The sequence below is a fragment of the Balaenoptera acutorostrata genome, chromosome 3 (genome assembly GCF_949987535.1).
Source record: "Balaenoptera acutorostrata chromosome 3, mBalAcu1.1, whole genome shotgun sequence".
Lineage (NCBI taxonomy): Eukaryota > Metazoa > Chordata > Mammalia > Artiodactyla > Balaenopteridae > Balaenoptera > Balaenoptera acutorostrata.
In genome coordinates, this window is record NC_080066.1 from 58,882,921 (window position 1) to 58,895,034 (window position 12,114).

Below are 12,114 nucleotides of genomic sequence, written 5' to 3' on the forward strand. Positions count from 1 at the left end.
TATTTAAAAAACAAAACAAAAACACATATGGTTTAATTTAGCTTCAGCTATTACTTACATTAAAAAAAAAACAAACACATAGATGGTTTAAATTAGCTTCAGCTATTATTACATTGGGTGGTAATTCTTATAGAATTCTACTTGTCCTTTGGGCTTTGTCGAATAGAACAGACCGACTCAACCTGCCAGTGTCTGGGGGCAGCCCAGAAAGCTTGGGAGTGCCTGGGATCCACAGAAATCCCCTTAACTTGACTGGGTCTGCTCCTGGTTCAGAATCAACACACACCTGTGTCCCTCCTGGTTCCCCTCACAGGGTAGGTTGGCAAAAATCAGGCTGGCAAAAGCATAATTTACAAGACGAACTATTACTGTCTCTTTTTTAAAATGTAGACACAGCATAAAACTGTTTCTCTCTACCAACTGCTTTTGGTAGAGAAAATTAAAGTCTGAATCGAAGAAAAACCAGCAGTTGGGTTTTTAAGTTTTAGTTTAGTTTTGTTTCATCAGTCAATTATCTGATGGATTTACTGAGTGTGGTTTATTATGATGATTAGCTTCAATCTAGATTTGTACACAGGCAAAGCAGATATGAATTTTCATGTAAGCCCTCACAGCAAGTGACATGCAGGCATGCAGACCAGCTACCCAGGCCTCACCTGGCAGTCAGTCCTGAGCTACGCAAACCTCTTTGAAGGGCACACCAGGCAGTGGAGAATGGGCAAAATGACCTCTCCAGGGTCCTGCTGACCATAAGGATGCTCGGAGGATATCGAGTGGCCCATCAAAGAGGGTTAAACAGAAACGTGCTGAGATCCTATTACTGAAAGTAACAAGTAAACTGAAACCGACATGACAGCGATAGGGTACATCTGAGTCCTCGGGTTTAACGGTGCTGTAGAATCAGCGCCCCCAAGTTCTCCCTAAGCCAACGTCATCGCCCATCTCTGCGTTTCCTACATGCTGGGAGCCAGGACTGAGTCAAGCGAAGTCTTTGGACACAGCCTCGACGAAGTTGGGCGCCGACATCAGGATGCCGATGGTGCAGAGGATGGTGAAGACCGAGAAGGCCATGAGGCACAGGCGGTCCACCACACAGGCCGCGAACTTCCACTCGCTGCACACGGCCTCGCTCTCGTCCTGGCAGCGGAAGCGGTGGGCGATGTAGCGTACCTCCTCCAGAATCTTGGCCAGGTCCGGGTCCCCCTCCGAGGGCTGGCCGCCGTGCAGCAGGTGCTCGTCGTGCGTGGGCGAGCAGGCCAGGCGGCCACACACGACCCCCGAGTCGGGGGTGGGCGCGCAGTGCACGCTGTCCAGGCCACGGAAGCCGATGTACAGCAGGTTGCCGTTGGTAGCCGGCGGCCCCGCCACGGCGCTCATCTCCACGCTGGCCAGGCTGCAGCGGCGCTGCTTGTGCTGGCAGGCCGGCCGCACCTTGTCCTCCCCCGGTCTCTTCATGCGCAGGAACCAGGCACACCAGTTCAGGAGGATGACTCTTGTCTGCAGAGACAGCACACCGTTAGGGTGGCCGGGAAGGGCGCACGGCTGATCCGTCCAAGGGGATGCTGTGATACCAGCTAGACTTCGTGGAGGTGGACCCTAGGGGTGACAGGTCCCCAGGCCTTCCCAGGCGAGTTTACACAGGCAAGCAGTGCCAACGTGGTACAATGGTTGAATCGAATGTGAGGCAATGACAAAGCAATACAGAAAATCACCCTGGGAAGGAACTATGCGCACACTGCCACCTCAAGGAGGACAGCCTGTGTGGGAAGAGAGGGCTGCCTTCTAAAGAGAGCCCTGAGCTGGGGAACAGAGCAAGTCACCCTCTCTGGTCCTTCCTCATCTGGAACTAGGGACCACCAACTCTAACTCCCTGTGAGGTACGCCAGTGTGAGGTGACAAACTCACAAGGGCACCCCTGGAGATGTTAAAGTTTCAAGGGCAACCCTGTGACATGTGTCAGACACTGTGTGCACCCCTAGCCTGAAGCAGTTCAGACTGTCACATTAGATCACTGCATTCCTTGCATGATGTCCTATCCGTGCAAAGTAGATTTTGGAACTTGTCCTGATAAAAGGCAAGTGCCAAGAAAGTCATCGTGGAACAGACAAGGAGGGTAGCATGCTCCCAAGATGAGAGAAGTTTGCTGTGCCAATAGGTGCTAAGCTGTTGGGGTATAAGTACTTAGTAAGTTGTTTTGACCTGTTTAAATAATAGAACCGTTAGGTATTCCTCTTGTCCTAGGTGCTCTGTCAAAAAACAAAAAACAAAAAACAAAAAACCCTGAGACATGAAAGGTGCTGTGAACCATGGGAGTTTAGGAACCTCTAACCTAACTCATTAGGCTGCAGTGAAGACTGAAGGAGATGATATGAGACAAAATGCTGTGAAAAGTCTGAAGCTGGGGTTGGCAGACTTTCTTTAAAGGGACAGACAGTAAATATTTTAGCTTTGCTGATATAGTGCAAAATCAGCCATACATGCAAAAGAGCAAACAGGCTTTTTTTTCTAATAAAATTTTATTTGCAAAAGCAGTTGGCAGGTTGGATTTGGCCACCAGGGCCATAGTTTGCCGACCTCTGGCCTAAAGTGTTTTATAAACATACATTGCCTGCATGCTTAGACGATGCTGGAGAGATTTGTTTCTCCCTTCTAATAGAAAGAAGGGAGCCTTGTGAAACCTCAATCCAGCTTTTAAAAAATTCTTGCAAGCCTATTTAGACAAGTGCAAGAAAAGTGAGCCCTTTCCCTGAAATGATCCAGATACTGATTTGAATTTTGGTTTATGATTGTAGGCAAATTCCATCAGCAGTGTAGCAGGTATGTTTCCCATCTGTAAGTGCAGGCAGCAAGTTGTGAAATTCGTGTCTGCCACCCTTTTTTTGGTAACCATTTTTATGACACTTATCAAAGATAACTGCAGTTATCTGGTCTGGAGACAGCAATGAAAAGAACAAGAAGGCGTAAGAGCAGTTTTGCTGCAGCTGTAAAGATCACCCTCTGTCCATCACAGGCGGCACTTTTTATCCTGCCCACACCCTATGGACATACCTCCAGAGCCTGGAAGAGCCAGCCTACAGACTCTGTTTTCCAGGATCAGTAAGGAGCAGAAACACACAGCCCCACGTGGACACTCCACATGAGGCTCAAGACAAGCCATCTCACCTGGGCATCTCAGGGTTCAGTGAAATGAGTGTAATTCCCCCATTTTAAAGATAAAGAAGCTGAGGCTCAGGGGGAGGCAGTGGGGGAGGGATGGATTGGGAGTTTGGGGTGAGCAGATGCAAACCATTATATATAGAATGGTTAAACAACAAGGTCCTACTGTATAGCACAGGGAACTGTATTGAATATCCTGTAATAAACCATAATGGAAAAGAATCTGAAAAAGAATATATATGTATATGTATAACTGAATCACTTTGCTGTACACCAGAAACTAACACAACATTGTAAATCAACTATACTTGAATAAAATAAATTTTAAAAAAAGAATCCGAGGCTCTAAGAGGCAAATAAATTGGGTCAAGGTCATACAGTGAGTTTGAGTTACCTAATGTGTTCAGACTTCCACAGCCTCATCTATAAAAGGGTCTGCTAGGTTCTCTGCAAGCCCCCTGTGACTTTAGCCAAACCCCCACTCAGAAGGCACCAGAAAGTTGGGGTCAGAGCTCAAGGGAGCACATGGGGCAGTGAGTGTGCCCAAACCCAGAGGCAGCCTGGAAGGGAGGGCTGAGCCTCAGATCCAGGGCTTTGCCTGTCAAGTGGGGGTCTGCACATCCCCTGGGGCATAGCTCAAGCTAAATCTATTTTGAATTTCATGGCCTAAATCATTAGCTTTCAAGGCTAAAGCATCTCAGAAGATGAGATTATCCTCTTGGCACTTCTCAGACTGTGCTTGTGACCTCTGCTGTTAGGTTATGGTTTTGTTTCTGGCTGTGTGAATGTTACATAATGCCACCGCACCGGCAGTGTCTTCTTCATGGTAACAGAACACAATGAAAGCCCCTCAGAGGCTGTTTATGTTTCATATACACATGGGGAAAAAAAAAAAACGCGGTGTGTTATATAAAGTGAAAGAGAAATACAAGTTTCATATTTGCTTTGCACCATTGGCTTTAACATGCTCTTGCGCTGAAAGGTGAATAATCAGCATATGCTCTTAATTCAGATTTTTCTGGAAAAGGTCATTAAAAATGGTTTTGTTTCTTATTGCCTTAATCCCCTTGTCTTTACATCAGTCAAAATAGAAGAAATAAGAATATGTGTTTATATTTTGGCATCTGCATAAACACTGGAAGGAAAAAGAAATTAATTGAAATGGTTATCAATTGGTGGTGGAAGTAGGGGGAGGGGCAGGAATGGGAGCAGGAGTTCCTTTGTATAATTCTTTGATTTTGACTTCTGAAACATGTAAATGTTATTTCAAACAAATGGGTGAATAGACAAGAAAGTGTATCAGAGTTATAAGCAAGTCAGATGAGAATGTAGGTCAATGTGTGCAAAGGTGTCTCAGCTTCTTTTTTTGAGGGGGGAGGGACTTCTCAAAACAAGCCTGCAGACTGTGGTGATGTGACCCATGTGGGAGGTGGCACCATTTTGGGGAGCCCACTGCTGATGCCACAAGAGAATTATTAAGTGTAAGGATTTGCTGTGGAAAAGAATTCAAGGGCAGTCACTCTGTAAAGCCAATTTCCTAAAAAAAAAAAAAAAAGTGGTCTTTCCTAAGTTAATTTTTGGGTAACTGTAAATTATTGCACAATGGATAATTTTAGAAGGGCCAGGAACTCCCTGCTCCTGGAGATTAAGGGAATGCATCTTACATCTTGCAGTTACATTTAGTGCACTGGTGAGTCCTAAATTGACTCTGAACTTGGAGGCAAGATTTATGGGTCTGCAAAGACAGGCTTGTTTTGGCATGAGAGGGCTTCTTTAGCTCCCAACTGTCTCTAAGCCATGCTCTCTCGATGGGAAGACTGGAGGGTTTGTGGGGCCCAAGTAAGAAGTGGGGTGAGGGGTGGGGGGGCAGCTCTGCCCTGCTGTGGGTTTGGTCACACCAAGTGAGATGGGGAAAGTCCAGACCCTGCTTGTCCCCCAACCAAGGTTTCCCAAGTGTCGGGCGAGGGTGGTGTAGAGCTTTGGACATTGGACTCTGATGGAGCACGGCCCATGGCTGGGGAAGCATCAGCACACGTCACAACACATCAGTGCTGGGAGGCACTGGGACCATGTGGCCTGACCTGGGCTCAGATGACAAACATTTATTTACCATCTATTTCCTTTTTTTTTTTTTCTTTTGTTTTTCTTTTTCATTTCTTTTTAAAAAAAAAATTTTTTTTTATTTATTTATTTAGCTGCGCCAGGTCCTAATTGTGGCACTCGGGATCTTCTTTGCCGTGTGCAGGATCTTGAGTTGTGGCAGGCGAACTCTTAGTTGCGGCATGTGGGATCTAGTTCCCTGACCAGGGATCAAACCCGGGCCCCCTGCATTGGGAGCACAGAGTCTTACGTATTGGACCACCAGGGAAGTCCCATCCATCCATTTCCTTTTATCCCATCCTCCTTCCCCACTGTTAACTACTCACACGTTTATTTTATAGGCTTTTGGTTAAATCACTTTCCTATGTGTATTGTGATAAAAGAAAGTTTCACATACTGAGATATAGGGACGTCATTCTGGCTTATACATGAGTTAATTTGAATTTGATGCTAACTAAAATAGCTTGTTCGTGGTCTATCAAACATACATCTGCTTTAATTATTAGAGAAAAGGGCACATTGACCAGAAGTAAAGAATGTCCATGATAAAAATAAAGATTAAATGCCTCTCTTCCTGGAACACCAGTGCTGGTCCTCCAATGATAAGACTCCCTTCTCAGGCGCCAAGGCCATGCTGACTTGCCGTGTACATGCTAATCTGTGTTTTTGTGTTGTTTTGTTTTCTTTACCTTGAAGAAATGTAACCCCGACTCATTTCATGTTCTTTGTTCTGACAGGATATAAAACTGTGCTGAAAACCCTGCTTCTCCAGAGCAGCTACTCAGATTAATCTGGAAAGCTGGCTTCCAGGCTAATCCTCAGTTGGACTCAGATAAAACTCTTTTCTATTCTTCTTATTGATAGTTTATTGATTATTTTCATTGACAACCGATTGTAATATTTGTACATTGTTCACTCTATTTCTTACTCTTTTCACTCCCCATTCTGTTTTGAAGATCCAGCCCGCGGCTGTGTGCTCATCTTGTGTGTTGCTTCTAATAGTGTACTTGCAAAAAGGAGGTTTAGAAACACTGTCCAGTGAAAGGTGCAGAGTGTTCGACCTGAGCCCTGCTCTGGGATGTCAGATTGTAAGGACAGCCCCGTGGGACCCTAAGAGCATTCACCATACTGCCCTGGATGCAGAGATATGCAGACAGGTAAGAAATTGCAGCTTTTTGTTTAGGAATGCTAGCTGTTTGTGGGATTTTTTAAAATAGATAAGTCATCCTCAGAGCCTCCTCTGGGGAGGAGCCCTGACCCCCCCCTCTGGTGGAGGAGCTGGGGAGGAACTCACCCATTTGGGCATCTTGCCACCGTCGGGGTCGTGGTGGTGGTACTGTAGCACGATCACCGTGACGACCACGGAGAGGCCCACGATGATCATGGTGCTAGCGAAGTACTGGGCTGCAGAGAGAGCAGATGGCAGGGGAGACCTGGGGCCTTGGTCACAGAGAGTCACCATGGCACAGTGCAGGGGACCCAGACTGTGTCTTGACCACCAGGGGCTGGGGAGCAATGCCTAAAAGCAGAGCAGGACCTCCTCCGGGCCTGCAGCCCACCACGCACATTCCTGGCGGGCAGATGCCAATCCAGAGCACACAGACCTCCTCCTCCCACCCTGCTGCGCGGCCTCACCAGCTGACTGCACTGCTGGGAACCCTGCCTGCCTCACCCTTCCGTGAAAGCTAACTGCGCCTCACAGGATGGGGATAAGGTTGTCCCATGAGAAAGCACCATTGTCAGAACTGAAACCAGCTGGACACAGAGGGTGTGATCACCACTGTGATGACTGCAGGCCACGGACAGGCTTCGGGGATCTAGCAAGGGCAGACCCGGGTGCCACCGGCTGACTTATCAGACCTGGAAAATGACTCTACTAACGAGAGAGTCTGGCCCCATCTACTTACTGAGAGCCACAGGGGTGGGGAGTGCCGGCTGTCCAGCCGGAAGAAGAGTTAAGCTGCAGTGTCTTTTCAGGCTGAGAACATCAGCTTCAGCTCTGATGGGCAAGGATGCATTTCTCCACCTTGGACCAGGTGAGAAGCAGCATGGAGCTTCCCCCCCGGTCCACTGGCTGCCGTCTGTGAGCTTGGACAGACCACTCAGCCTCTCTGGGCCTCAGCTTCTTCACCAGTATAACAGGGATGGAAATGCCCTCTCTGCGGGGTTGGTGCAAGGATTAGTTAATTTTATGGGCCAAGGGTATAGGAGAAAGCTGGCATGGGTGAGCATTCCTTAATTGCCAACTCTGATTAGTAAACCTTCAGTGTGGGGGAGGCATAAATTAGGAGGTTGGGATTAACATACACACGACTATATATAAAATAGATAACCAACAAGGACCTACTGTACTATACAGGGAACAATACTCAATATTTTGTAATAATTGTAGGTTATTTGTAAAAACCTATAAGGGAAAAGAATCAGGTTGTATACCTGAAACCAACAAAACATTGCAAATCAATAAAATAAAAATAAAATAAAAAGGGATTAGAAGCAAAGATGGATTCAAGTGTAAAAAGAGTATTAAAAAATAACGAAACAAAAAATATATACACACAATGCCTCTCTAAGCAACAGAATAAATTATCCTAACATAAATGCAAACAAAGCCAACCACCAAGGGGCTGGGCTCTTAAAGAAAGCATCCTGGTACGAGGCTAAGTATGCAGCCATGCACTTGGTTAAAAACACCTCCTGCCCTCCAGGCAGGCAGGAACTCACTGCTCTCCCATGGAGACCAAGAGGAACCTACAAGGAGCTGCCAGAGGTGGACATTTGAGACTTAACATCAGCATCAGGGACCTCTGGGAAGGGAAGGGAGGGGGGACCAAACTGTGACTGTGATGGGCTGCATACTGTGTCCCCCTAAAATTTATATGTTGAAGCTGTAGACCCCAAGTACCTTAGAATGTGACTGTGTTTGAAGAGAGGGCATTTAAAGAGATAATTAAGTTAAAATGAGATTGGTCCAATCTCACCTGTTCCAATCTGACTGGTGTCCTTATTATAAGAAGGGGAAATTTGGACACACAAACAGGCACAGGGATGTGAAGCTACAAAGGAAAGACCATGTGGGGACACAGCAGAGGGTGCCCATCTGCAACACAAAGACAGAGACCTCAGGAGCCTCCAAAACTGTGAGCACATAAATTTTTCCTGTGTAAGGCACCCAGTCTGTGGAATTTTATTGTGGTAGCCTTAGCAGACTAATACAATGACCTATGGAGGGATCCAGGCTGACTGGATCCCACAGCTGAAATCTCAACAACAGAGGTCAAAGGCCAACAGCATCCCATCCTTCTAGATGTGGCCTATGCACTGACCAAGGCTGTGGGTTCATCAGACACAACAGGGCCTGCTGACTGCCCCTTTAAGGGTGGTTTCTGCTGCAGGTCTCTATTGAAAGCATTGTGCTAGAAGGTAGAAAGGATGGGTTCAGAATGTCAGGTTGAAAGACGGTTCTTTGCTCCCAGGATGGTACGGAGAGAAATATGACACTCCCAGAGGCTTTTTATACCAACAGTCTCTCTGGTCAAAATATTACACATCCAGAAACCTCCAATAAGAAGGGCCTTGGCTTCTTAATTCATGAAGCCTGGCGATATCATGTAAGGCCCCCCACTCTTACTTACCCCTGGTTAACCACATAGGACTGCCACCGGTATACTGCTTTCCTGTTTCTGACCTCCACTGCCAAATAGGAGTGGGGATTCTCATTAAAACTAAGATCTATTGGCAGAATGTTTGCTTCCCGTCCTCACAACTGGCTTGGAGGTCTGGTTCCCTGACCAGGAACAGAACCCTGGCTGCAGTGGCTAGGGTACTGGGCCTAACCTCTGGGCCACTGAGCGCCCCTCGGCACGCTCTTGCTTATTCCAGTCCAGTCCAGGGAGGTTCACAGCAACAGGTGATGCTGCCTCCTGTTTCTGTCTTCCTTCCTTGGGCAGAAGGTCATCCTTACACCTGCCTTTGCGTGTGGTTTGTGCATCCCCTGCTGGACCAGTCCCTGCTTCACCTACACCCTACTCACATGACTGACTTTCCCCCCTAATTGTGGAGCCTAATCAGTAAATACCTACATCCTTGTCCTGCTGCCCCGAAGCTAGTGATTGTTTAATCTTTAATTCAGAATGGCTCCCCTTTGATAGTTTAACAAAGGGAAGATCTCTACCCCTTGAAGGTACTTAGCCCAAGGGGCTTAAGAGGGCTGTGCCCCTCTGCTGGTTTCCCTGGTAACCGATGGGCCAACCTGACTTCAATTCCCCTAGATAACTGGTGGGGTGTCACTCCAGGACCCTTTTGCTTCAGATGTGTAAGATCTCCCATCTACCAAACAACTGATGTCCTGTCTTTGGACTCTTTCTTCAGTCTCGAGTCTGGGTGAGTACAGGGCTTGCAGGCCTGAGGGGTGCAGCCCAACATGTGGCCAAAACATATTTGTCCTGTTTACCTTCCTTCACAAGCTTTAACTTTCTACAGAGACATCAAGTTATCTCAAGAAACAATGGCTGAGAGTTAATGTGTAACAAATAATTTGTGGAAAAATAGTGACTCAAACTAAAATAATGAATCTTTAATGGTAAAAATCTCTGGCTCCATAACAAGTGTGAGGGGGGCATTGTGGGAGAAAAGGGGGCATTTCTGCATCTTAAGGCCAAACCACAAAGCCAGACTCCCCCTCCCCTTCTATGTGCCAGGTAAGCAGAGGCCATGGGTTAACTCTGAGTAGTTACAGCAAGTCATCTCCTCACAGCAGAAAAGGGGGGCCATGCAGCTCTCCAGGGTCCTGTGGGACACATTTCTGCTCCCTGCCTGTGCTGCAAAATCCCAGGCACTCTGTAAGCCCATGTCTTTAGAGGAGCTGGATGCTTGCTTACCTATCAAGGGCACTGAGTCAGAGGTCGCAGGCATGATCTCAGCCACCAGCAGCATGAAGACGGTAAGAGAGAGTAAAACTGTAATCCCTGGAACAGAGACATACAGTGGCCCCTGAGACAGAACAGATGGTAAGGCCTGAACTCCATCCAGCCCAAGAGTCAAATGAGGTGTGGAGGGAGGGATGGTGGTGGCCATGACATTCCTGAAACCAAATGCACGGTTTTCTATATTGATGGGAATGGGCATCTTTCTGGGGACAGTCCGGGTCATTTACCAGAGTCCCAGAGGAGTCCCTGGGGAAACAAACTCAGGAGCCAGAACTTTAGAAGAACAACTCAAAATAAATCATTGACCTCAGCACATGTATCTCTCATTTTCTTTATTACATTAGTATCGAGAGGTAGTTTCATGTAGCAGGAAAAAGAAAACATACAGTTTGAAGACCTGGCTTTTTTTCTTGACTTTTCTACTTACTAGCTGTGTGACCTTGGATAGGTCATTTAATGTGCCTGAGGCTCTTGTATGAATGAAAAATATCACCTGCCATATCAGTAAACAAAGGATGTTGCAGCCATCAAGCCATCATATTACAGCCTCCCCAATGGTGCACCCTGAGGGGACTCGGGATGAGAAAACACAGGATACTGGCCCCAGAGAGCTAAGGTGCATATCAAAGGAATGATTTCAGTGAGCCCAGACTCTTGCATCTTCCCATACACAGAAAAGCACTAAATTCATTAACTTGAGGTGTTTGGTTTTCTTTAATCAACAGTAATCTTTTGATGTTTTGACTACCTGGTCTTTGTGGCAAAAACTCCTATATACCCTGGCTCCTCCTTTACCTCTTCAGAGCCGTCCCTAGAACTATCAGAGATGCTATGTCTCGGGCTTGAAGTCCTCAGAAAGTTCACCAAATAAAACATAATTCTTAACTTTTCAGTTGAGCATTTTTTTTCAGTTGACACTCACAGTCAGAAGTTATAGGTTTGAGAATGATTTCTATGTGTACCAAATAGGATCTTTAGTAACTCTTTGAGATGTTGAGGAGCTCATTTCACCAATCTAAATCATAGTTTTCTTATCTTCCTATTGGAGGATCATAAGGAATTACACTGTGTGTGGCCATATATAAATGCAAGCTGATACTATATTAAACTAAACTGTGTCCTGTCCACAATGAATTCCAGCTGGTTGCCACCAAGGTGTGGGGTGGGGTGGCAGGAGGGGAGAAGGCACAGGCCCCTCAGGGAAAAATTGGTTCTTCCCTGGGCATCCCCATCCTCTCTGCAGGATCAGAGGAGCCTGTGGAATCTCAAGAGGGCCTGGAAATCCCGCACAGCGGGCTGTGGTGTCAGGGAACCACCCTGGGCTGGGGTGCATGGAGTGGGCCCTGGACATCTCTGCACCTGGAGCCCAGACTGCCACCCTCAAGGCAGGGCCCTCCCATCCCAGCTCAGACCCGGTACTCACCCAGGGAGATTTTCTCCCCAGAGTCTGCAGGGAGCAAGAACACGAGGAGGGCCAGGGCAGAGATGAGCACACAGGGAATGAGAAGGTTGAGGCCATAGTAGAGGGTCCTGCGGCGGATGGTGACAGTGAAGGTCACATCCGGGTATGGCTCTTTGCAGCACTCATAGAACTTCTCACTCCGCTTGCCAGGGACCCCTTCAGTTCCAGGGGAAGAAAGGAACCACCGTTGAATAAAAGGACGCAGTTTATTTTAAGGGGTTATAACACACACACAGAGCCATGGAATTTGTTAAGTGCAAAAAACTGGCTAATTGTTGTCTGAATAAACGCTTTAGGTTTATTATAGATTTATTTAAGGGTATCTTAGTGATATTTGACAAATTGGCAGGTTTTTTATGTATTCAAACTACATGTGCTCTAGACTGAATGTGTCCCCCACAAGGTTCATATGTTGAAATCCTAACCTCCACAGTGATGGTTATTTGGAGGTGAGGCCTTTGGGAGGTG

The 12,114-nt window shown here is 46.8% G+C and overlaps 1 protein-coding gene across 1 annotated transcript in view; it reads right to left on the reverse strand.

Moving 5' to 3' along the window:
- Nucleotides 1-399: 399 nt before the first annotated feature.
- The window catches only part of CHRNA7 (cholinergic receptor nicotinic alpha 7 subunit), a 127,876-nt gene continuing 116,161 nt past the window's right edge, over nt 400-12,114 (reverse strand). Inside the window, exons 7-10 of the mRNA XM_057543560.1 lie at nt 11,608-11,802; nt 10,137-10,223; nt 6,551-6,660; nt 400-1,497 (exon numbers count right to left, since the gene is read on the reverse strand). Coding sequence (XP_057399543.1) covers nt 979-1,497; nt 6,551-6,660; nt 10,137-10,223; nt 11,608-11,802 — 911 coding nt within the window. The 3' untranslated portion in view covers nt 400-978. The remainder of the gene's footprint in view (nt 1,498-6,550; nt 6,661-10,136; nt 10,224-11,607; nt 11,803-12,114) is intronic.